Source organism: Anomaloglossus baeobatrachus, chromosome 1 (genome assembly GCF_048569485.1).
Source record: "Anomaloglossus baeobatrachus isolate aAnoBae1 chromosome 1, aAnoBae1.hap1, whole genome shotgun sequence".
NCBI lineage: Eukaryota > Metazoa > Chordata > Amphibia > Anura > Aromobatidae > Anomaloglossus > Anomaloglossus baeobatrachus.
In genome coordinates, this window is record NC_134353.1 from 859,990,444 (window position 1) to 860,016,605 (window position 26,162).

General features: G+C 50.6%; 1 protein-coding gene across 1 annotated transcript in view; it reads left to right on the forward strand.

The window, feature by feature from the left end:
• JMY (junction mediating and regulatory protein, p53 cofactor) overlaps positions 1-26,162 on the forward strand; it is a 146,901-nt gene that overhangs the window by 101,949 nt on the left and 18,790 nt on the right. The window contains exons 8-9 of the mRNA XM_075325719.1: positions 13,518-13,613; positions 23,990-24,542. Coding sequence (XP_075181834.1) covers positions 13,518-13,613; positions 23,990-24,542 — 649 coding nt within the window. The remainder of the gene's footprint in view (positions 1-13,517; positions 13,614-23,989; positions 24,543-26,162) is intronic.

The following is a 26,162-nucleotide window of genomic DNA, read 5'->3' on the forward strand; positions in this document are numbered from 1 at the left end:
GTGCTTTTTTGGACCACTCTGACTTCAGAGAATCAATCCAGAAGCACGACGCTCATCCAGACAAGCGTTTCTCTAAGCGTTCTAAGGATGCCCGTTATCCTTTTCCCGCTGAAGTGGCCAAACGCTGGACCCAGTGCCCAAAGGTGGATCCCCCAATTTCCAAGCTTGCGGCTAGATCCATAGTCGCAGTAGAGGATGGCGCTTCACTTAAAGATGCCAACGACAGACAGATGGACCTTTGGTTGAAATCTGTCTATGAAGCTATCGGCGCGTCGTTTGCTCCAGCATTCGCGGCCGTGTGGGCACTACAAGCTATTTCAGCTGGTTTAGCACAGGTGGATGCTATCATGCATCCAGCAGTGCCACAGGTGGCGTCCCTAACTTCGCAAATGTCTGCGTTTGCGACCTATGCTATCAATGCTGTCCTAGAATCTACGAGCCGTACCTCTATGGCGGCCGCCAATTCTGTGGTTTTGCGCAGAGCCTTATGGTTAAAGGACTGGAAAGCAGATGCTGGTTCCAAAAAATGCTTAACCAGCTTGCCATTATCTAGAGACAGACTGTTTGGTGAGCCATTGGCTGAAATCATAAAACAGTCCAAGGGTAAGGACTCTTCCTTGCCACAGCCCAGAGCAAGTAAACCTCAACAGAAAAAGTGGCAGTCGAGGTTTCGGTCCTTTCGAGGCTCGGGCAAGCCCCAATTCTCCTCGTCCAAAGGGACTCAGAAAGGACAAGGGAGCTCAGATTCCTGGCGGGCTCACTCACGCCCCAGGAAAGCAAATGGAGGAACCGCTTCCAAGGCGGCTACCTCATGACTTTCGGCCTCCTCCCTCCGCATCCTCGGTCGGTGGCAGGCTCTCCCGCTTTTGCGACATTTGGCTGTCACAGGTCAAAGACCGGTGGGTAACAGACATTTTGTCTCGCGGGTACAGAATCGAGTTCAGTTCTCGGCCTCCACTTCGGTTCTTCAGAACCTCCCCACACCCCAACCGAGCAGATGCCCTGCTGCAGGCGGTGGACTCTCTAAGAGCAGAAGGAGTCGTGATCCCTGTCCCCCCTCTGGAACGGGGGCGAGGATTTTACTCCAATCTCTTTGTGGTTCCAAAAAAGGACGGCTCCTTCCGTCCTGTTCTGGACCTAAAACTGCTCAACAAGCATGTGAACGCCAGGCGGTTCCGGATGGAATCCCTCCGCTCAGTCATTGCCTCAATGTCCCAAGGAGATTTCCTAGCATCAATAGACATCAAGGATGCTTATCTCCACGTGCCGATTGCTACGGAGCACCAACGCTTTCTGCGCTTCGTGATAGGAGACGAACATCTTCAGTTCGTGGCTCTGCCATTTGGTCTGGCGACAGCCCCCCGGGTGTTCACCAAGATCATGGCAGCAGTGGTAGCAGTCTTGCACTCTCACGGACACTCTGTGATCCCTTACTTGGACGATCTACTGGTCAAGGCACCCTCTCAGGAGGCATGCCAACTCAGCCTGAATTTTGCACTGGAGACTCTCCAGGCGTTCGGGTGGATCATCAACTTTCCAAAGTCAAATCTGTCACCAACCCAATCACTAACGTATCTTGGCATGGAGTTTCATACTCTCTCAGCGATAGTGAAGCTTCCGCTGAGCAAGCAGCGGTCACTACAGACAGGGGTGCAGTCTCTCCTTCAGGGTCAGTCGCACTCCTTAAGACGCCTCATGCACTTCCTCGGGAAGATGGTGGCGGCAATGGAGGCGGTTCCGTTTGCGCAGTTTCATCTGCGTCCACTTCAATGGGACATTCTCCGCCAATGGGACGGGAAGTCGACATCCCTGGACAGGAAAGTCTCCCTTTCCCAGACGGCCAAGGACTCTCTGCAGTGGTGGCTCCTTTCCGCCTCATTATCACAGGGAAGATCCTTCCTACCACCGTCCTGGGCGGTGGTCACGACAGACGCGAGTCTGTCAGGGTGGGGAGCAGTGTTTCTCCACCACAGGGCTCAGGGTACGTGGACTCGTCAGGAGTCCAGCCTTCAGATCAATGTTCTGGAAATCAGAGCAGTGTTTCTTGCCCTACTAGCCTTCCAGCAGTGGCTGGAAGGGAAGCAGATCCGAATTCAATCGGACAACTCCACAGCGGTGGCATACATCAATCACCAAGGAGGGACTCGCAGTCGGCAAGCCTTCCAGGAAGTCCGGCGCATTATGATGTGGGTGGAAGCCACGGCCTCCACCATATCCGCAGTTCACATCCCCGGCGTAGAAAACTGGGAAGCAGACTTCCTCAGTCGCCAGGGCATGGACGCAGGGGAATGGTCCCTTCACCCGGACGTGTTTCAGGAAATCTGTCGCCGATGGGGAAGGCCGGACGTCGACCTAATGGCGTCCCGGCACAACAACAAGGTCCCAACATTCATGGCACGGTCTCGCGATCAAAGAGCTCTAGCAGCAGACGCCCTAGTGCAAGATTGGTCGCAGTTCCGGCTCCCTTATGTGTTTCCACCTCTGGCACTCTTGCCCAGAGTGCTACGCAAGATCAGATCCGACTGCAGCCGCGTCATACTCGTCGCTCCAGACTGGCCGAGGAGGGCGTGGTATCCGGATCTGTGGCATCTCACGGTCGGCCAACCGTGGGCACTACCAGACCGACCAGACTTACTGTCCCAAGGGCCGTTTTTCCATCGGAATTCTGCGGCCCTCAACCTGACTGCGTGGCCATTGAGTCCTGGATCCTAGCGTCTTCAGGCTTATCCCAAGGGGTCGTTGCCACCATGAGACAGGCTAGGAAGCCCACGTCTGCTAAGATCTACCACAGAACGTGGAGGATATTCTTATCCTGGTGCTCTGCTCAGAGAGTGTCTCCCTGGCCATTTGCATTACCTACCCTTCTTTCTTTCCTCCAATCTGGGTTAGAAAAAGGTTTGTCGCTCGGCTCCCTTAAAGGGCAAGTCTCGGCGCTATCCGTCTTTTTTCAGAAGCGTCTAGCACGACTTTCTAAGGTGCGCACGTTCCTACAGGGGGTTTGCCATATAGTTCCCCCGTACAAGCGGCCGTTAGATCCATGGGATCTGAACAGGGTACTAGTTGCCCTCCAGAAGCCGCCCTTCGAGCCTCTGAAGGAGGTTTCACTTTCTAGACTATCACAGAAAGTGGCTTTTCTGGTAGCGATCACATCTCTTCGGAGAGTGTCTGAGCTAGCAGCGCTGTCTTCCAAGGCTCCCTTCCTGGTCTTCCACCAGGACAAGGTAGTGCTGCGCCCCATTCAGGAGTTTCTCCCGAAGGTGGTATCCTCTTTTCATCTTAATCAGGATATCTTTTTGCCTTCGTTTTGTCCTCATGCAGTTCATCGGTATGAGAAGGATTTACATTTGTTAGATCTGGTGAGAGCACTCAGAATCTACATTTCCCGCACAGCGCCCCTGCGCCGTTCGGATGCACTCTTTGTCCTTGTCGCTGGTAAGCGCAAAGGGTCGCAGGCTTCTAAGGCCACCCTGGCTCGATGGATCAAAGAACCAATTCTTGAAGCCTACCGTTCTGCGGGGCTTCAGGTTCCATCAGGGCTAAAGGCCCATTCTACCAGAGCCGTGGGTGCGTCCTGGGCATTGCGACACCAGGCTACGGCTCAACAGGTGTGTCAGGCAGCTACCTGGTCGAGTCTGCACACTTTCACCAAACATTATCAGGTGCATACCTATGCTTCGGCGGACGCCAGCCTAGGTAGAAGAGTCCTGCAGGCGGCAGTTGCCTCCCCGTAGGGGAGGGCTGTCTTGCAGCTCTAACATGAGGTATTTCTTTACCCACCCAGGGACAGCTTTTGGACGTCCCAATCGTCTGGGTCTCCCAATAGAGCGCCGAAGAAGAAGGGAATTTTGTTACTTACCGTAAATTCCTTTTCTTCTAGCTCTTATTGGGAGACCCAGCACCCGCCCTGTTGTCCTTCGGGATTTTTGGTTTGTTTGCGGGTACACATGTTGTTCATGTTGAACGGTTTTCAGTTCTCCGATGTTACTCGGAGGGAATTTGTTTAAACCAGTTATTGGCTTTCCTCCTTCTTGCTTTTGCACTAAAACTGGTGAGCCAGTGATCCCACTGGGGGTGTATAGCCAGAAGGGGAGGGGCCTTACACTTTTTAGTGTAGTTGCTTTGTGTGGCCTCCGGAGGCAGTGCTATACACCCAATCGTCTGGGTCTCCCAATAAGAGCTAGAAGAAAAGGAATTTACGGTAAGTAACAAAATTCCCTTCTTTTTTTCAAGACAATTCAGCCCGAAAAAACAATCTCAGCATGCTGGGAGTGGCTCTGATATTCTGATCAGTCGCACCCATACAAGTCTGTGGGTGCGTGTGAAACATCGGACTGCACTTTGATGTCATCTAAGTGCAGTCTGATTACCGCCCACACAATGCAGAAATTAAGTTCATAGTCTTCTCCGCAGCTGTGCTCCGACTCTTTCATGCAAGAGACCTCGGTCACACCAGAGTACTCTGGCAAGGTTTGAACCCAGTGATATTACAATCATCAGCCCGATTCTGTCACAAAAAATAATCTATGGCTGTGTGAGCTTATCTTTAGATGTAAAACCCAATGTAGGCACTCACCAGAGTGCACAGGCTAAATGTGATATAACATTTTATATAAAATGATCCCAATAAAAGCTTCAACAATCCACAAAAAAAGTCCCCACTCAGGTCCGCCATCTATCAATGGAAATATAGGGGGTTTTCACATTACTGGTAACACAAAGAATTTGGGAAAGCGATATGCTCACCCACGCACACAAAGAAACCATCAAATCCTGTGCTCCAAAATCCATACGCCCCCCTCCTTCTGTCCTGCAGTGTGCCTAATCCACATTTAATGTCCACATGTTTGGCATTTCTGTAGTGAGGAATCCAGCTTAATTTACAGGGTGCGTGTCTCCAGAAGCGCGAGCTGGGCACATTGTACTAGGCACTACATTAACAGATATGCAATTTTCACTCAGCAACATTCATTGCTGCTTGTTTCTGGAAAACATGGAGTTAAAATTTTCACTACACCTGTGCACCCCAGAGGGGTTTAATTCCCAAATTAGGGTCACTTGAGGGGGGATACTGCTCTTCTGACAATTAGGGGTTAATATATAGAGTTTGAAAACTATTCTAAGAAAATCTATGCTCCAAGAGTCAAATAGCGCTCCTTCTTCCCTTGCAAGTCACGCCGTATGGCTAAGCGGTACTGTACAGTCATGTGAGGTATTACCGCATTTAGCAGAAATTGTGACTTATTTTGGTACCCTTTTCTTTGTCGCTCCATTGGGAGACCCAGACAATTGGGTGTATAGCTCATGCCTCCGGAGGCCACACAAAGTATTACACTAAAAGTGTAAAGCCCCTCCCCTTCTGCCTATACACCCCCCGTGCATCACGGGTTCCCCAGTTTTCAAGCTTTGTGCGAAGGAGGTCAGACATCCACGCATAGCTCCACTGTTTAGTCAGCAGTAGCTGCTGACTATGTCGGATGGAAGAAAAGAGGGCCCATACTAGGGCCCCCAGCATGCTCCCTTCTCACCCCACTCTTGGCGGTGTTTGTTAAGGTTGAGGTATCCATTGCGGGTACGGAGGCTGGAGCCCACATGCTGCTTTCCTTCCCCATCCCCCTTAGGGCTCTGGGTGAAGTGGGATCCTACCGGTCTCCAGGCACAGGAGACCGTGCTCCATCCACTGCCACTGGGGTATCTGCTGGATATGGAGCTGAGTATCGTCAGGGACATGGCCCTGCTACGTCAAGGTACTCTGTGTCCTCGTACAGACCGCGCGCAGACACACCGCAGCATTGCTGGGTGTGTTAGTGCGCTGGAGACAACAGCGCTGCGCGCTTGTGCCACTACTCACTACAGCTTTGCTGAGTTAGTTAATGTATTGGGGACTGCCGCGCCGGCCGCTGCTGTCAGTTTTACACTGCGGCACGGCTGGGACTTGTAGTGCGCCGGGGACTTCCGCGCTGGCCGTGCCTCTGGACGGCCGCGCTTATTACTCGAGTCCCCGGCTTTTGCGGCCTAGTCTCGTGGCTTTCCCGCCCCCAGGCCTGCCAGTCAGGGGAGGGGCGGGACGCTGTGCCGGACGTCAGCGCCGAGGGCTGGAGTCTGCTTGCATACTCCAGCCCACTCACTGAACACAGTGGGACGCCAGTTTCCCGCACTTTGTCTGAGGCATGCCCACGGTACGCCCCTCTTCACAGGACGCCGGCAGCTATTCCTGTGTGCAGTCGGAGCTGGAGAGGGGAGACAAGTTCTGGGGGACCCAGACACGGGATTCTGGCGACCACACACCCGCTTTCAGCGGGCGGTAAGCAGCACCTGAAGTGCTGACCCCACTAGAGCCGAAGTGTTCATTTGTACTTTTATGCTTGTATTCTATACATTGCACTGTACGGTCGCTATTCTTGGCTATATACCCTCCTAGATTGCTCAGAGGACAGCATGTCGTCCGCAAAAAAGCAAGGGTGCCAAGGCACAGGCTTTCTATGCTGCTTGTACTGCTTGTGAGGCTGTTCTACCGGCAGGTTCCACTGATCCCCATTGTGTGCAATGTTCGGCCCCTGTGGCACTTGCTCAGCCGGGGTCTCTGCTAGAGGTGACCCAGGGAGAACCACCTGTGAACACTGTCCAGGTGACGGGGACGGAGTTTGCAGTTTTTGCTGATAGATTGTCTGTGACTATGACTAAAATTCTAGAAACTTTGCAGTCCAGACCGGTACCTCAGACCATGGGCACTGTTGAATCATTGCCCCCTGGTCCCCCTCAGTTGGATCAACTCCGGGCTCCGGGGATGTCCCATCCATCCCAGGGTGAGGGCTCTGACACGGACGACAGTCCCAGACGGCCTAAGCGAGCTCGCTGGGAACGGCCCTCGACATCATCACACTGGTCAGGGTCCCAGCAGGAAGACTCTCTGTATGATGAAGCGGAGGTAGCTGATCAGGATTCGGATCCTGAGACCGCTCTCAATCTGGATACACCTGAGGGTGACGCCATAGTGAATGATCTTATAGCGTCCATCAATCGAATGTTGGATATTTCTCCCTCAGGTCCTCCAGTGGAGGAGTCAGCTTCACAGCAGGAGAAATTCCATTTCAGGTATCCCAAGCGTAAATTGAGTACTTTTCTGGACCACTCTGACTTCAGGGAGGCAGTCCAGAAACACCACGCTTATCCAGATAAGCGTTTCTCCAAACGCCTTAAGGATACACGTTATCCCTTCCCTCCTGACGTGGTCAAGGGCTGGACTCAGTGTCCCAAGGTGGATCCTCCAATCTCCAGAATTGCGGCTAGATCCATAGTTGCAGTGGAAGATGGAGCTTCACTCAAGGATGCCACTGACAGACAGATGGAGCTCTGGTTGAAATCCATCTATGAAGCTATCGGCGCGTCTTTTGCTCCAGCATTCGCAGCCGTATGGGCACTCCAAGCTATCTCAGCTGGTCAGGCGCAAATTGACGCACTCACACGTACGTCTGCGCCGCAGGTGGCGTCCATAACCTCTCAAACGACGGCATTTGCGTCCTACGCTATTAATGCCATCCTGGACTCTGCGAGCCGTACGGCGGTTGCAGCCGACAATTCGGTGGCAATACGCAGGGCATTGTGGCTACGGGAATGGAAGGCAGATTCGGCTTCCAAAAAGTGCTTAACCAGTTTGCCATTTTCTGGTGACCGTTTGTTTGGTGAGCGATTGGATGAAATAATCAAGCAATCCAAGGGAAAGGATACATCCTTACCCCAGGCCAAACCAAACATACCCCAACAGAGGAGGGGACAGTCGAGGTTTCGGTCCTTTCAGGGGGCGGGCAGGTCCCAATTCTCCTCGTCCAAAAGGCCTCAGAAGGATCAGACAAAATCCGATTCATGGCGGTCTAAGTCACGTCCTAAAAAGACCGCTGGAGGTGCCGCTACCAAAGCGGCCTCCTCATGACTTTCAGTCTCCTCATACCGCATCCTCGGTCGGTGGCAGGCTCTCCCGCTTTTGCGACACCTGGCTGCCACAGGTAAAAGACCGTTGGGTGAGAGACATTCTGTCTCACGGTTACAGGATAGAGTTCAGCTCTCGTCCTCCGACTCGATTCTTCAGAACATCTCCGCCTCCCGAGCGAGCCGATGCTCTTCTGCAGGCGGTGGACACTCTAAAGGCGGAAGGAGTGGTGATCCCGGTTCCTCTTCAGCAACAGGGTCACGGTTTTTACTCAAACCTGTTTGTGGTTCCAAAGAAAGACGGGTCCTTCCGTCCTGTCCTGGACCTAAAACTGCTCAACAAACACGTAAAGACCAGGCGGTTCCGGATGGAATCCCTTCGCTCTGTCATCGCCTCAATGTCCCAGGGAGACTTCCTTGCATCGGTCGATATCAAAGATGCGTATCTTCACGTACCGATTGCTCCAGAGCATCAGCGCTTCCTGCGTTTCGCCATAGCAGACGAACACCTTCAGTTCGTGGCACTGCCGTTCGGCCTGGCGACAGCCCCACGGGTTTTCACCAAGGTCATGGCTACAGTAGTGGCGGTCCTTCACTCTCAGGGACACTCGGTGATTCCTTACTTAGACGATCTCCTAGTCAAGGCACCCTCTCAAGAGGCATGCCAACACAGCCTCAATGCTACTCTAGAGACTCTCCAGAGTTTCGGTTGGATCATCAATTTTCCAAGGTCAAATCTGACTCCGGCCCAATCACTGACATATCTTGGCATGGAGTTTCATACTCTCTCAGCGATAGTGAAGCTTCCGCTGAACAAACAGCGTTCACTGCAGACTGGGGTGCAATCTCTCCTTCTAGGTCAGTCACACCCCCTGAGATGCCTCATGCACTTCCTAGGGAAGATGGTAGCAGCAATGGAGGCAGTTCCTTTTGCGCAGTTTCATCTGCGCCCACTTCAATGGGACATTCTCCGCAAGTGGGACAGGAAGTCGACGTCCCTCGACAGGAACGTCTCCCTCTCCCAAGCAGCCAAAAAGCTTCCCTTCGGTGGTGGCTTCTTCCCACTTCATCGTCGAAAGGGAAATCCTTCCTACCCCCATCCTGGGCGGTGGTCACGACGGACGCGAGTCTGTCAGGGTGGGGAGCAGTCTTTCTCCACCACAGGGCTCAGGGTACGTGGACTCAGCAGGAGTCCTCCCTTCAGATCAATGTTCTGGAGATCAGGGCAGTGTATCTTGCCCTAAAAGCGTTCCAGCAGTGGCTGGAAGGCAAGCAGATCCGAATTCAGTCGGACAACTCCACAGCGGTGGCTTACATCAACCACCAAGGCGGCACACGCAGTCGTCAGGCTTTCCAGGAAGTTCAGCGGATTCTGATGTGGGTGGAAGCCACGGCCTCCACCATATCCGCAGTTCACATCCCGGGCGTAGAAAACTGGGAAGCAGATTTTCTCAGTCGCCATGGCATGGACGCAGGGGAATGGTCTCTTCACCCGGACGTGTTTCAGGAGATCTGTTGCCGCTGGGGGATGCCGGACGTCGACCTAATGGCGTCCCGGCACAACAACAAGGTCACTGCATTCATGGCACGATCTCACGATCACAGAGCTCTGGCGGCAGACGCCTTAGTTCAGGATTGGTCGCAGTTTCAACTCCCTTATGTGTTCCCACCTCTGGCACTGTTGCCCAGAGTGATACGCAAGATCAGGTCAGACTGCCGCCACGCCATTCTCGTCGCTCCAGACTGGCCGAGGAGGTCGTGGTACCTGGATCTGTGGCATCTCACGGTGGGCCAACCGTGGGCGCTGCCAGACCGTCCAGACTTGCTGTCTCAAGGGCCGTTTTTCCATCTGAATTCTGCGGCCCTCAACCTGACTGTGTGGCCATTGAGTCCTGGATCCTAGCGTCTTCAGGGTTGTCTCAAGAGGTCATTGCCACTATGAGACAGGCCAGGAAACCAACGTCTGCCAAGATCTACCACAGGACGTGGAAGATATTCCTTTCTTGGTGCTCTGATCAGGGATTTTCTCCCTGGCCATTTGCATTGCCTACGTTTCTTTCCTTTCTTCAATCAGGATTGGAAAAAGGTTTGTCGCTCGGCTCCCTTAAGGGACAAGTCTCAGCGCTCTCTGTGTTCTTTCAGAAGCGTCTTGCCAGGCTTTCTCAGGTACGCACGTTCCTGCAAGGGGTTTGTCACATTGTTCCTCCTTACAGGCGGCCGTTAGAACCCTGGGATCTGAACAGGGTTCTGCTGGCCCTTCAGAAGGCACCCTTTGAACCTTTGAAAGATATTTCTCTTTCTCGCCTTTCGCAGAAAGTGGTCTTCCTAGTAGCAGTCACCTCACTTCGGAGAGTGTCTGAGCTAGCAGCGCTGTCATGCAAAGCCCCTTTCCTGGTGTTTCACCAGGACAAGGTGGTGCTGCGCCCGGTTCCGGAATTCCTTCCTAAGGTGGTATCCACCTTTCATCTCAATCAGGATATCTCCTTGCCTTCTTTTTGTCCTCATCCAGTTCATCAATGTGAAAGGGATTTGCATTTGTTAGATCTGGTGAGAGCACTCAGAATCTACATTTCCCGTACGGCGCCTCTGCGCCGCTCGGATGCACTCTTTGTCCTTGTCGCTGGTCAGCGTAAGGGGTTACAGGCTTCCAAATCCACCCTGGCTCGGTGGATCAAGGAACCAATTCTTGAAGCCTACCGTTCTTCTGGGCTTCCGGTTCCCTCAGGGCTAAAGGCCCATTCTACCAGAGCCGTCGGTGCGTCCTGGGCTTTACGACACCAGGCGACGGCTCAGCAGGTGTGCCAGGCGGCTACCTGGTCGAGCCTGCACACTTTCACCAAACACTATCAGGTGCAGGCCTATGCTTCGGCGGATGCCAGCCTAGGTAGACTAGTCCTTCAGGCGGCGGTTGCCCACCTGTAGGAACGGGCCGTTTTACGGCTCTATTATGAGGTATTATTTTACCCACCCAGGGACTGCTTTGGGACGTCCCAATTGTCTGGGTCTCCCAATGGAGCGACAAAGAAGAAGGGAATTTTGTTTACTTACCGTAAATTCCTTTTCTTCTAGCTCCAATTGGGAGACCCAGCACCCGCCCTGTTGTTTTTTCGTGTACACATGTTGTTCATGTTGAATGGTTTCAGTTCTCCGAGATTCTTCGGATTGAAGTTACTTTAAACCAATTTATTTGCTTTCCTCCTTCTTGCTTTTGCACTAAAACTGAGGAACCCGTGATGCACGGGGGGTGTATAGGCAGAAGGGGAGGGGCTTTACACTTTTAGTGTAATACTTTGTGCGGCCTCCGGAGGCATGAGCTATACACCCAATTGTCTGGGTCTCCCAATTGGAGCTAGAAGAAAAGGAATTTACGGTAAGTAAACAAAATTCCCTTCTTTTTCACCCATTTCCGCATCTGAAAAAGGAAAATCTGGATCTGAAACAGTTTTTCTAGTAAAATTGTAATTTTTTTTTTTCTTGATATAAAATTCTGTGACACACCTCAGGTATCAATATGATCCAGTAATATAGCTAGAAAAACAGAAGCACTGATGGGGTCTTACCAGATAAATAAACAAGGTAATATATGATATAATACCCTCACCAGATGTGGTTGTGAAGGGTCACAACCACCGTAGATAGCATGAGATAATGGCGGCTGCCGCGGCCCCACGTGCACATGTCTTTAAAGCAGGAGGAGAAAAAAGGGTTAATGCCGCGCAATCTGCCAGAATAAAGCCTGCTTTACACGTTGCAATTTCGCATACAATATCGTATGCGATTTGCAACGCCCCCATCGTCTGTGCGGCACGTTCAATTTGTTGAACATGCCGCACAGACGATTCACCCTCGTCACACGTACTTACCTACCATACGACCTCGATGTGGGCGGCGAACGTCCACTTCCTGGAGTGGGAGGGACGTTCGGCGTCACATCGACGTCACGCGGCTGCCGGCCAATAGAAGCGGAGGGGCGGAGCTGAGCGGGACGTAAACATCTCGCCCACCTCCTTCCTTCCGCATTGTCGGCGGGAGCCGCGGACGGAGGTAAGCTGTCGTTCAATGTTCCCGGGGTGTCACACACTGCGATGTGTGCTGCCTCGGGAACATTGCACAACCTCACGTTCATTTTTTGAGGAATGAACGACGTGCATGCGATGAACGGATTTTCGTTCAATCGCAATTGCACGGAGGTTTTACACGCTACAATCATACTTACGATGCCGGATGTGCGTCACTTACGACGTGACCCCGCCGACACATCGTAAGATTTATTGTAGCGTGTAAAGCGGGCTTAAGATGTGGAAATGTTGATAGATTAATAACTCCATTCCATACGTCTACACGTTTCGAGGTATGAAAACCTCTTCCTCATGACCAGAATATCAACAATGCCATTGTTGATATTCTGGTAGGTAAGCATTGGTGAATATACGCATTGATGGTCTTCAGGTTATTACTTCACAATAAGTGTATGTGCACATAACGTCTTTAAAGGGAACCTGTCACCACTTTTTCGGCCTATAAGCTGCGGCCACCACCAATGGGCTCTTATATACAGCATTCTAACATTTTGTATATAAGAGCCCAGGCCGCTGTGTATAAAAAAACAAACTTTATAATACTCCCCTAAACTGTCGCGCTGCGGTGGATTCTAGTCAGATGGGTGTCTCTGTTCTCCGGTGACGGCGCCGCCTCTTTTGGCCATCTTCTGAAGCCTGGGTGCATGACGCGTCTGCGTCATACACACTCGCCGGTCCTGCGCAGGCGCACTACAATACTTTGCTCTGCCCTACTCACGGCAGATCAAAGTGCACCTGTGCAGGACCTCAATGCCGCTACATGTGTATGACGTAGGACGCGTCATGCACCCCGGCTTCAGAAGAAGGATGACAAAGATGGGCGAAAGAGGAGGCGCCGGCACCAGAGTACAGAGACGCCCATCTGACTACAATCCACCGCAGCGCGACCGTTAGGTAAGTATTATAAAGTGTTTATGTTCTACACAGCGGCCTGGGGTCTTATATACAGCATGTTAGAATACTGTATATAAGAGCCCACTGGTGGTGGCCGCAGCTTTTAGGCCGAAAAACTGGTGACCGGTTCCCTTTAAGATGCCGGCTCCTCCACCTAGGTTCCTTTAGGTGAAGTTGCTTCAGGAATAAACCCGGCAATCTTTCTCCTGAATCGTCTCCTGGCGCTTTTTACTGTAGTTTTTTCTATTATTTAAACTCCTAACTAGCGGACAGTTCTCTAGCAGACGCCGGCCGGTGAATGCACATGCTACTTCTCCCACATCACGCCCTCTGAACCCTGGAGCGATTACAAGAAGTAACAATCAATAAACGTGGACCGCAGTGTGCTTTTTACATTGCTGTGCATTGTGGTCACTTTTTGCGATGTATTTGGTGGAATCTGCCTGAGCGTGACGTCATGTGCTTATAACTGAAGCCTGTCCAAGAACCAACATTTAGTTTTGTAATAGGGATTATTTGCATATTTGGATATGCACTAAAATGATTTTGTCATTACTGCTTATTGTGCAGTTTTCTTTCTTGTATAACGTTATTTTGGTATGTATTCTTTCTTTTCTTAAGGCACGAGACAAGCAACAAGATGAAGAAGATCGCAAAAGCATTTGGGTCACTCAGGAGCGACAGAAGACTTTGGACAGGCTTCGCACATTTAAGCAGGTTAGGCCTTGGGGTGCAGATATGCTTACTTTAGCAATGGCTGTACAGTGCATGATACTTATTGCTGGAGGGACACACTTAAACTGAGGAAGACCTTACTACTGTGAAACCAATATAACTGTCTCACCCATGGACAAAATGGCCAAAACTGACAAGGTGGATTTACCTCCATCCTAAAATGTTTTTTTTACATGTGCAGAGGAGTATTAAAGAGGCCGCCCTCCATCCCGAACCACTTATTGGTTTTGAATTATCACAGAATTGTAATTGTTGTACCATATAGTCAATTACATGGTGCATAGGATTATTTATGGGGCTTTATCCTTAAAGGGAACCGGTCACTGGTTTTTCGACATGTAAGCTGCGGCCACCACCAGTGGGCTCTTTATATATAGCATTCTAACATACTGTATATAAGAGTCCAGGCCGCTGTGTACAACATAAAAAACACTTTATAATACTCACTTAAACCGGTCGCTGCGGTGGATGTGGCTCAGATGGGCGTCTATATCCTCTGGTGCCAGCGCCGCCTCTTTCTTTGTCGCTCCATTGGGAGACCCAGACAATTGGGTGTATAGCTTCTGCCTCCGGAGGCCACACAAAGTATTACACTCAAAAGTGTAATCCCTCCCCTCTGCCTATACACCCTCCCGTGCATCACGGGCTCCTCAGTTTTATGCTTTGTGTGGAAGGAGGCACACATCCACTCACACATCTCCATTTTAGTCAGCAGCAGCTGCTGATTGTATCGGTTGGAAGAAAAGAGGGCCCCCACGGGGCCCCCGGCATGCTCCCTTCTCACCCCACTAAGTCGGCGGTGCTGTTAAGGTTGAGGTACCCATTGCGGGTACGACGGCCGGAGCCTCATGCCGTGTTTCCTTCTCCATCCCTGAGGGCTCTGGTAGAAGTGGGATCCGAAGCGGTCATCCAGGTTCTGGGACCGTGCTCTCTCCGCAGCCCCTGAGGGAATCTGCTGGACAGGAGCTTATCTATCCTCAGGGACAGGGCCCTGCATCCACGAGGTACTCTGTGTCCCCATGGGGACTGTGTATGGAGCGCCTGGTTACCGGACGCCGCAACTGACTGCTGAATTGTGAAGACCGGGGACTACCGCGCCGACCGCGCCTGCTTGTCGGCCGCGGTATTAAATTTAGTCCCCGGCTTCATCGCGGCCTAGTGGCAAAACTCCCGCCCCCGGGCCTGTCTATCATAGATAGGGGCGGGACAGCCGACCTGACGTCGGATGTGAGGGCCGGGGCATCCTGTATGCTCCCTCCCCCCTCACTGATCACTGTGGGGACCCCAGATTACCGCACTTTTCCTAACGCCGCCCATGGCTTCACTCCTCCCCTGAGAGCTCCGGCAGCCATTTTTAGGACATTCTGCCGGTGGAGAATCACAGAGAACAGCTCTGCAGCTCTGGGAGACCAAGGCAGGGAATCTGGAGCACACACACCCCGCTTTTTAGCGGTCGGTAAGCCGCACCGGTCACTCGGTGTTGGTCCCCTTGGGTGCCGGTATAGATACGTATATATATACTTATTTCTGTTCGGCCGGGCTGTATACCCTTTTTTCTATATACCCTCAGTGATCACGCTCCTAGGACACAACAGCATGTCGGCCACAAGGAGCAAGGGCACTAAAGCACAGGGGGTTTTTTGCGACATGTACCTCTTGTAGGGCCATGTTACCTGCGGGTTCCACCTACCCTCACTGTGAGCAATGCTCGACCCCTGTTACGCTTGCTCAGCCGGAGCCTCGGTCACTAGTGGGCCCCTCGGCTCAGGCAGACCCCCTTGCTTCCACTGTCCAGGTGGCAGCGACAGAGTTTGCAGTTTTTGCTGAAAAGCTCTCAGAGTCACTCTCACAATCCATGGCTCAGTCTATGGACAAATGGTCTGCCAAGTTGCTGGAAGCCCTGCAGTCCAGACCGGTCCTTACACAGGCCCCGGACCCTGTTAGATCGGCGCCTCCAGGTCCCTCTCGGTACACCCCGGCCGGGGTGGGCCCTAGGTCTCACGTGGAGGACTCCTCCACGGACCACAGTCCCAGACCAGCTAAGCGGGCTCGCTTGGAATCTTCCCCGACTTCCTCACGCTGCTCGGGTTCCCAGCTTGAGGACTCTCTGGAGGACGAGGCGGAGGTTGCAGCTCAGGGCTCGGACCCTGATGTTGCTCTCAATCTTGATACACCTGAAGGGGACGCCTTAGTAAATGATCTTATCTCGTCCATCAATCAGGTGTTGGATCTATCTCCCCCGCCTCCACCTATAGAGGAGTCGGCCTCTCAGCAGGAGAAACACCAGTTTCGGTTTCCCAAACGTACACGGAGTGCATTTTTTAATCACTCTAACTTCAGGGATGCCATCCAGAAGCCCAGAGCGGTTCCGGACAAGCGCTTTACTAAGCGCCTTACTGACACACGTTACCCCTTCCCCGCTGACGTAGTTAAGGGTTGGGCTCAATGTCCTAAGGTGGATCCCCCAGTCTCCAGATTGGCGGCTAGATCTGTGGTTTCGGTTGCAGATGGCTCATCACTAAAAGATGCCACTGACAGGCAGATAGAACTCCTGGTGAAATCCATCTATGAGGCCACGGGAGCGTCTTTTGCCCCGGCTTTTGCAGCCGTGTGGGCACTCCAAGCTATCTCAGCTTGTCTGGCTGAGATTAATGCGGTCACACGTACGTCTGCCCCGCAGGTTGCACCTTTAACCTCTCAAGCGTCGGCATTTTCTTCCTACGCCATGAACGCAGTCCTAGACTCTGCTATCCGTACAGCGGTGGCATCCGCTAATTCTGTTGCAGTCCGCAGGGCCATGTGGCTGCGCGAATGGAAGGCAGACTCGGCTTCCAAGAGGTTCTTAACCGGTTTGCCGTTTTCTGGCGAGAGATTGTTTGGCGAACGATTGGATGAGATTATTAAGGAATCCAAGGGAAAGGACTCCTCCTTACCCCAGTCCAAACCTAAGAGACCTCAGCAACGAAAAATACAATCGAGGTTTCGGTCCTTTCGTCCCTCCGCCAAGCCACAGTCCTCTTCGTCCAATAGACAGGACAAAGGCCAGAGGAACTCCTATGCGTGGCGGTCTAAGTCACGCCCCCAAAAGACCGCCGGAGGCACTGCTTCCAAGGCGGCCTCCTCATGACTCACGGCATCCCCGAACCGCATCCTCGGTCGGTGGCAGGCTCTCCCGCTTTCGCGACGCCTGGTGGCCACATGTTCAAGACCGATGGGTGAGAGACATCCTGTCTCACGGTTACAGGATAGAGTTCAGCTCTCGTCCTCCGACTCGTTTCTTCAGAACCTCCCCGCCCCCCCGCGCGAGCAGACGCACTTTTTCAAGCAGTGGACGCTCTGAAAAAAGGAGTCGTGACCCCCGTTCCCACTCAGGAACAGGGTCGCGGTTTTTACTCCAACTTATTCGTGGTGCCAAAGAAAGACGGATCATTCCGTCCCGTTCTGGACCTCAAATTGCTCAACAAACACGTGAGCACCAGACGATTCCGGATGGAATCTCTCCGCTCGGTCATCGCCTCGATGTCACAAGGAGATTTCCTCGCATCGATCGACATCAAGGATGCCTATCTCCATGTGCCGATCGCACCAGAACATCAACGCTTTTTGCGTTTCGCCATCGGGGACGAACACCTTCAGTTCGTGGCATTGCCCTTCGGCCTGGCGACAGCCCCACGGGTTTTCACCAAAGTCAGGGCATCCGTTGTGGCGGTCCTGCATTCTCAGGGGCACTCGGTGATTCCCTACTTAGACGATCTCCTAGTCAGGGCACCTTCTCGGGCGGCGTGTCAACACAGCCTTACCGTCGCTCTGGAGACCCTCCAGCAGTTCGGGTGGCTCATCAACTTCCCAAAATCCAAGTTGACACCGACCCAATCTCTGACCTATCTAGGGATGGAGTTTCATACACAGTCAGCGGTAGTCAAGCTACCACTAGACAAACAGCTGTCACTGCAGGCAGGGGTGCAATCTCTGATTCAGACTCAGTCACACCCCTTGAGACGCCTCATGCACTTCCTGGGGAAGATGGTGGCAGCGATGGAAGCAGTGCCCTTCGCACAATTCCATCTGCGCCCGCTCCAGTGGGACATTCTCCACAAATGGGACAGGAGGTCGAACTCTCTCGACAGGAACGTCTCTCTTTCCCTTGCAACAAAGACGTCTCTTCAGTGGTGGCTTCTTCCCACTTCTCTATCACAGGGAAAATCCTTCCTGCCCCCAACCTGGGCTGTGGTCACCACGGACGCGAGCCTGTCAGGGTGGGGAGCGGTGATCCTCCATCACAGGGCTCAGGGAACCTGGACTCCGATAGAGTCTTCCCTTCAGATCAATGTCCTGGAGATAAGGGCAGTGTATCTAGCCCTATTGGCTTTCCAGCAGTTGCTGGAGGGCAGGCAGATCCGTATCCAGTCGGACAACGCCACTGCCGTCGCATACATCAACCATCAAGGCGGCACGCGGAGTCGTCAAGCCTTCCAAGAAGTCCGGCGAATTCTGCAGTGGGTGGAAGCCACAGCATCCACCATCTCCGCAGTTCACATACCGGGCGTAGAAAACTGGGAAGCAGATTTTCTCAGTCGTCAGGGCATGGATGCGGGGGAATGGTCCCTGCACCCAGAAGTGTTTCGAGAGATCTGTCGCCGCTGGGGATCGCCGGACGTCGATCTCATGGCGTCACGGCACAACAACAAGGTCCCGGCCTTCATGGCACGATCTCAAGATCACAGAGCTCTGGCGGCGGACGCATTAGTTCAGGATTGGTCGCAGTTTCGACTGCCTTATGTATTTCCTCCTCTGGCAATGCTGCCCAGAGTACTACGCAAGATCAGGTCCAACTGCCGTCGCACCATTCTCGTCGCTCCAGACTGGCCGAGGCGGTCATGGTACCCGGATCTGTGGCATCTCACGGTGGGTCAGCCGTGGGCGCTGCCAGACCGCCCAGACTTGCTGTCGCAAGGGCCGTTTTTCCATCTGAATTCTGCGGCCCTCAACCTGACTGTGTGGCCATTGAGTCCTGGCTCCTAGAGTCTTCAGGGTTGTCTCAGGATGTCATTGCCACTATGAGACAGGCCAGGAAACCGACGTCCGCCAAGATCTATCACAGGACTTGGCGGATTTTCTTGTCCTGGTGTTCTGATAAAGGTTTTACCCCCTGGCCTTTTGCCTTACCCACTTTTCTTTCCTTCCTTCAATCCAGAATGGATAAGGGGTTGTCACTTAGTTCTCTCAAAGGGCAAGTATCGGCACTCTCAATATTCTTTCAAAAGCGCCTGGCCAAGCTTCCGCAGGTCCGCACGTTCCTGCAGGGAGTTTGCCACATAGTCCCACCTTACAAGCGCCCGCTTGAACCCTGGGACCTTAACAGGGTGCTAACGGCTCTTCAGAAACCGCCTTTTGAGCCGCTGCGGGATGTCTCCTTATCACGTCTTTCGCAGAAGGTGGCATTTCTAGTAGCAGTTACTTCACTCCGTAGAGTGTCGGAGCTTGCAGCACTGTCATGCAAAGCCCCCTTCCTGGTTTTTCACCAGGATAAGGTGGTTCTCCGTCCTGTTCCGGAATTTCTCCCTAAGGTGGTATCGCCTTTTCATCTCAATCAGGATATCACCTTACCTTCATTTTGCCCTAATCCAATTCACCGCTTTGAAAAGGATTTGCACTCATTAGATCTAGTGAGAGCACTCCGTTTCTACGTGTCTCGCACAGCGCCCCTGCGCTGTTCAGATGCGCTTTTTGTCCTTGTGGCTGGTCAGCGTAAGGGTTCGCAAGCTTCCAGGTCAACCTTGGCTCGGTGGATCAAGGAACTGATTCTTGAAGCTTACCGTTCTTCGGGGCTTCCGATTCCTTCGGGGCTGAAAGCCCATTCTACCAGAGCCGTGGGGGCGTCCTGGGCATTGCGGCACCAGGCAACGGCTCTACAAGTGTGTCAGGCAGCTACGTGGTCTAGTATGCACACTTTCACAAAGCACTATCAAGTGCATGCCTATGCTTCGGCAGATGCCAGTCTAGGTAGGCAAGTCCTTCAGGCGGCGGTGGCCCACCTGTAAGAGGGAGTCGTGTCGGCTCTTGTTATCGAGGTATTCTTTTACCCACCCAGGGACTGCTTTTGGACGTCCCAATTGTCTGGGTCTCCCAATGGAGCGACAAAGAAGAAGGGAATTTTGTTTACTTACCGTAAATTCCTTTTCTTCTAGCTCCTATTGGGAGACCCAGCACCCGCCCCTGTTCCCTTCGGGCTAGTTGTTCTTTTGTGTACACATGTTGTTCATGTTCAATTGTTTCATGGTTTTCAGTTCTCCGAACATCCTTCGGATTGAATTTACCTTAAACCAATTTATAAGTTTCCTCCTTCCTGCTTTTGCACCAAAAAATGAGGAGCCCGTGATGCACGGGAGGGTGTATAGGCAGAGGGGAGGGGTTACACTTTTGAGTGTAATACTTTGTGTGGCCTCGGGAGGCAGAAGCTATACACCCAATTGTCTGGGTCTCCCAATAGGAGCTAGAAGAAAAGGAATTTACGGTAAGTAAACAAAATTCCCTTCTTTGGCCATCTTTGTCGCCGCCTCTGTCGTCTTCTGAAGCCGCAGTTCATGACTCGTCCGACGTCATACACAGTCGCCAGCATTCAGGTCCTGAGCAGGGCAGATCAAAGTATCGTAGTGCACATGCGCCGGACCGGCGAGCGTGTATGACTTAGATGCACACAGGCTTCAGAAGGAGGACGAAGATGGCCGAAAGAGACGGTGCAGGCACCGGAGGACGAAGACGCCGATCTGCGCCACATCCACCGCAGCGACCGGTTTAGGCGAGTATTATAAAGTGTTTTATATACAGCATCAGCATCTTAGAATGCTGTATATAAGAGCCCACTGGTTGTTGCCACAGCTTATAGGCCGAAAAAGTGATGACAGGTTCCCTTTAAACATTTATGGCAAAACCAGTAAGTGCTATTGACTGAAAAGATTCAATTAAAAATTAACTTTTAATAAGTCACTTTAAGAGACTTGGGGAGTGGTAGAAATAGGGTGCCCTATTACCAATCTATTCTCACCCTATTGAATTCTGCCTGACGGCACAGCTTAACACCCCAACGTTAAATTGGTGCCCCGGCTCCACGTCGGCTGTCCCTATGGGCCCTAGTTGTCCCTATATTATGTTACACCATCAAAGGAGAATGGCCACTTGTCGGCTGTCACTTGTGCTCTGGGGCTCGGTACCAGTGCTCCAGTTTTGATATCGGAAAGAACATCTGCCACTCCTGATTAACCCAGGGAGAAATGCGTTGAGTGTGATCAGTAGCAATTTTCCCTCTATCTTTTGAAATTGCATATACTATATAATCTATAAGTTTTGAATATACATTGAGTTTATCTGCTTCAAACATATATAGGTGATTATAGTGCACATTTATCTTCAGGATACCTCATACAGGCGTTTACCATTATCGAAATAGTGTGGGTCATCAACTGTATCCAAATCTTGATTTAGGTGCTGTAACACTTCTGATGGGGGATGGACCCTCAACACTAGTGTGCTCATATCTGAAGAGCCATGAGAAGTAATCTGGGGTGAGTTGGAGATTATGGTTATACTTTTCCCCTGTCTTCGAGCTGAAATAGAGACAGCCGTCGTGGGGGCACCAATTTAACATTAGGGTGTTATTCTCCACAGTCAGGCAGAATTCAATAGGGGAGAATAGATTGGTAATAGGGCACCCTATTTCTACCACTTCCCATTGAATATTGAATAGATTAACTCTTTTTATTATTGACAAGTCTTTTAAAGTGATATATTAGGTTAGTTTTTAATTGTATACTCCCGGTGAAAAGCACTTACTGGTTTTGCCATAAATGCTTATGGCAAGAAAATTGATGTTGCTGTAAAGTAGACATGTGCTCAATGTTATTTATTGACTATTTTGTGTGACAACTCTCTGGTTCAAAGGCATAAACCTTGAAAATGTTAAAATTGCTACATTTTTGCTAAAATTCTGTTATGTTTACAATAAACAGGAAAAAAAATTATCTAAATTTACTATTATCATAAAGTACAATGTGTCACAAAAAAATCAGTCTCAGAATCCGTGGGATACATTGACGCGTTCCAGAGTTAAGGGTGCTTTACACGCTGCAACATCGTTATCGATTGCTAGCAATGTCGCGTGTGATAGCACCTGCCCCCGTCGTTGGTGCGATATGTGGTGCTCGCTGCCGTAGCGAACATTATCGCTACAGCAGCGTCACACGCACATACCTTGTCAGCGATGTCGCTGTGACCGCCGAACAATCCCTCCTTCAACGGGGAGGTGCGTTCGGCATCATAGTGGCGTCACTAAGCGGCCGGCCAATAGAAGTGGAGGGGCGGAGATGAGTGGGACGTAACATCCCGCCCACCTCCTTCCTTCCTTCTTTTCCGGTGGATGCAGGTATGGAGATGTTCGTCGTCCCTGCGGTGTCACACGTAGCGATTTGTGATGCCGCAGGAACGACGAACAACATCGTACCTGCAGCAGCAACGATATTAAGGAAATGAGCGACGTGTCAACGATCACCGGTTTTGAACGATTTTTCGATCATTGATCGTCGCTCCTTGGTGTTACACGCTGCGATGTCGCTACCGGTCCCGGATGTGCGTCACTAACGACGTGACCCCGACGATATATATCGGTTGCGATGTCGCAGCGTGTAAAGCACCCTTTATAATCTCGTAAATTGATACCTCTCATAATTGTAAAATTTGGTCTGGTCAGCAAGGTCATGAAGGGGTTAATGAAATGCTTATCCGTGGTTGTTAGTTTACATGAAAGACATGTTTAGTAGTGGCCTATCCTCTTAATTACTATCATGCCTCTCAAGAAGGATGATCCATCTAGTTTTCAGGTTATATATATATATATATATATATATATATATATATATATATATATATATATATATATATATATATATATATATATATATTATATATATATATATTATATATATATATATATATATATATATATATATATATATTATATATATATATATATTATATATATATATATATATATTGTGTGTGTGTGTGTGCACGTGTGTGTGCGCGCACGTGTGTGTGTGTGTGTGTGTATATATATATATAAAGTATTTCAGTAGGTTAAAAGTTCAGTAAGAAAGTTCTGATTTTGTTGAATGAAATGTCATCAGAAAAATGATCTATTGTTATATCAAAGTCTTATGTTAAATGTGTTTTCCAAGTTTTTTATCATTTTAAAGGGAACCTGTCAGGTGCAATATGCACCAATAACCACGAGCAGTTCTGGATGCATATTGCTAATTCCTGCCTAATTGTCCCTGTATATACTAGTATAGATAAAGAGATCTTTAGAAAAAGTATTTCTAAAGATCTATTACCGTATGCTAATGAGCGAGGGCACTAGTCCCCTGGGCGTTAGTTCCTCGGCCAGTCGCCCCCATTAGCATGTTAATATGCCCCTGTGGGTGTCCTAACATGCTAATGAATCCGCAGCGTCACAGGATAATCTCTCACCTCTCCGCCGCCATCGCTGGATTTCGGCTCAGTGCGCATGACCCCGGAGTTTGGGTCATGTGCGCTACTTTAGTTTGAAGCCAGGACACATACACCCGGCTTCATATTGCACATGACCAAAACTCCGGGGTCATGTGCACTGTGCCGAAATACCCCATCAGACACGATGACAGCAGAGAGGTGAGTGAGATCATCCTGTGGCGCTGCGTATTCATTAGCATGTGAATGGGCGGGCAGGGAACTAACACCCAGGGGACTACTGCCCTCGCCTTATCATACTGTAAAAGATCTTTAGAAATACTTTTTCTAAAGATCTCTTTATCTATGCTAGTGTATACAGGATGTAGGCAGGGATTACTAATATACACCCAGAACTGTTCGTGGCTCTGGGTGCATATTCGACCTGACAGGTTCCCTTTAATTTTTTTTGTTTTGCATTTTCTCTTGTGGCTATATAAAAAATCTAAAAGTAATATAATAAAGAAATTTAGCAATTTTCACACTAACCACTATGCTTAATACTAGACTCGTACTGTCCAGACGATTTTTCAGAACTCTCATTATTATCACAGACAGGACATTTAGGTTCAGCCTGGAAAACCCCTTTAAATAATAGGCCATTTTCTGATGACTCTGTCCCATGTTCAGCACGTGATCTGTAGACTACTTTGGAGATCGGTTTGTGTAATTCACTTTCACTTCATGTGCTCGATTAGTTTTGCACTCCTTATTGCAGGGGACACTTCTAGGCCGGTGTGCTGCACCATGTTTTACATTAGTGACTTATATTTACAATGTATTTCTTTAATGAGCCTACTTTCTTTTTCTGTGTTCAGCGACATCCTGGGCAAGTGATCCTTAAGTCAACAAGACTGCGTCTGACTCATAGTAGAAGAAAAACCGCAGGGAGAGTTACCCCCAGTGTTGATGAGCCACAGTCCCTCTCGGTCAGTATTCAGACACAGGGGATACTTGACTTGGAGTCACCAGAAATTGTACAACCTTTGGAGATTAAGCTCGAAAACCTAAAACTTGAAGAGCATTTATTACCTCCTGATGTAGATGCCTATGGACTTCAGGAAACAACGTCACTCCCAACTTTTACTCATAATACACTTGAAACTAATACTGTGCAGCCCCTGTCACTTCCACTGTCCTCTCCCCCACCGCCGCCGCCGCCACCACCACCACCACCACCTCCTCCACTTCTGCAGAAAGACGCAAATCTAGAAGTCAGAGTTATTCACGTGAAGAAGGAGTCAGAAGAGCCTGCACCCCAGGCACCTGGCAGCGGCCCTCTGTCCCAATTATTTGATAGCAGTCAGCTCGTCAGTGCCAGAAAAAAACTGAAGAAAACCGGAGCTCTGGACGGCATACAAAGAAGAAGAGGTATGAAGCCCGTTTTCATGTTTTGTTACTACGAACTTTAAAGCAATGATTATGGAAGGGCAATGTATATATGAAAGAAGGGGTTCAATACCAAAATAATAAAATATGAGCCTAATTAGTGATACACTTATAAGTAAAGGAGTTAGGACCCTGCCCACGAGGAAAGGGGAGGGAGACGGTAGGTGACGGTGGAAGCTGCTAATATGCCAGTGGGGTTAATTTTAGCTTTTTTGGGAAAGGGAGATTCTTAGATTGCTTTTGCTGGGACAATCTGATGTGTTGGTATAACAAGTTGCCAAGTATGGGGGAGGCATGGGAAAAAAGTTGGCAATATTGATGTGAGGCCCTGAGAACAAAGAAGCCTTATGAGGAGATATTGGGAAAAATGTGTGTGGACCGGTTATAGGTAACCTTGTCATCGTATTGTAAGAAGAATTCTCAATATCTAAAAGGCAGAAGAGAGCGGCACTGGTATATTGAATGGAAAGGTAGACAGCGGAGTTCTGGGTGTCAAAATTTGATGAGGAAGCGTGTGGCAGTAGTCTAAGTGGGAGATGATGAGAGCATAATTTTTTCTTTTGTTGTCATTTTCAGTAGGGAATTTTATTTACAGTCATTTCTGAATATAAATATTAAGTATTTTGCTATAGACCCTTATCTGGCTCTGGAGGGACAAATCTCAGACGTTTCTCTGGTCCTCTATTATTACCTTTTGATTCACATTGACAAATTTGTGTGGCACTTGCCAAAGTTTCAAGGCTTCTAAATGACCAACTGTACTGACTAACACTTAATAAGGCCCCAGGGAATAGCTCATGCAAATGTGAAGTAAAATTGTAAGTGCAAGTCTGGTTAATTCAGTTACTGTGTATTTAACATGAACCGTCTAAAAATATACGGTATATAAAATATAGTTTACTGTGGTTTTCTTTAGTGTGATTTATAGCAAGCACTTCTCTGAGTGAAGAGACAGTAGAATACTAATTCTCAGGTTCCTGGGGTTCACGTGAGGTTGTGACGTCACGCGAGTCCCAAGCCCAATCACCGCCAGCTTCTCTCCCTGCCGCCGCTAGCTTCTCTCCCTGCCGCCACCGGCTTCTCTCCCAATCACCTCCAGCTTCTCTCCCTGCCGCCACCGGCTTCTCTCCCAATCACCGCTAGCTTCTCTCCCTGCCGCCGCCGGCTTCTCTCCCTGCCGCCGCCAGCTTCCCCCCCTGCCGCCACCGGCTTCTCTCCCAATCACCGCCGGCTTCTCTCCCTGCCGCCGCCGGCTTCTCTCCCTGCCGCCGCCGGCTTCTCTCCCTGCCGCCGCCGGCTTCTCTCCCTGCCGCCGCCGGCTTCTCTCCCTGCCGCCGCCGGCTTCTCTCCCTGCCGCCGCCGGCTTCTCTCCCTGCCGCCGCCGGCCTCTCTCCCTGCCGCCGGCTTCTCTCCCTGCCGTCGGACAAATCATTTATCCACAAGAAGTGAGCGGCAGATACAGCTCTTCCCGTTCATTACTCAGTTGCTCAAAGTCAGGGGGAGAAGCTGGCGGTGATTGGGCTCAGGACTTGCGTGACATCACAGCCTCACATGAACCAGGGAAGCGCGGACACCGCTGAAACGGCACCAGATTGGAGTATA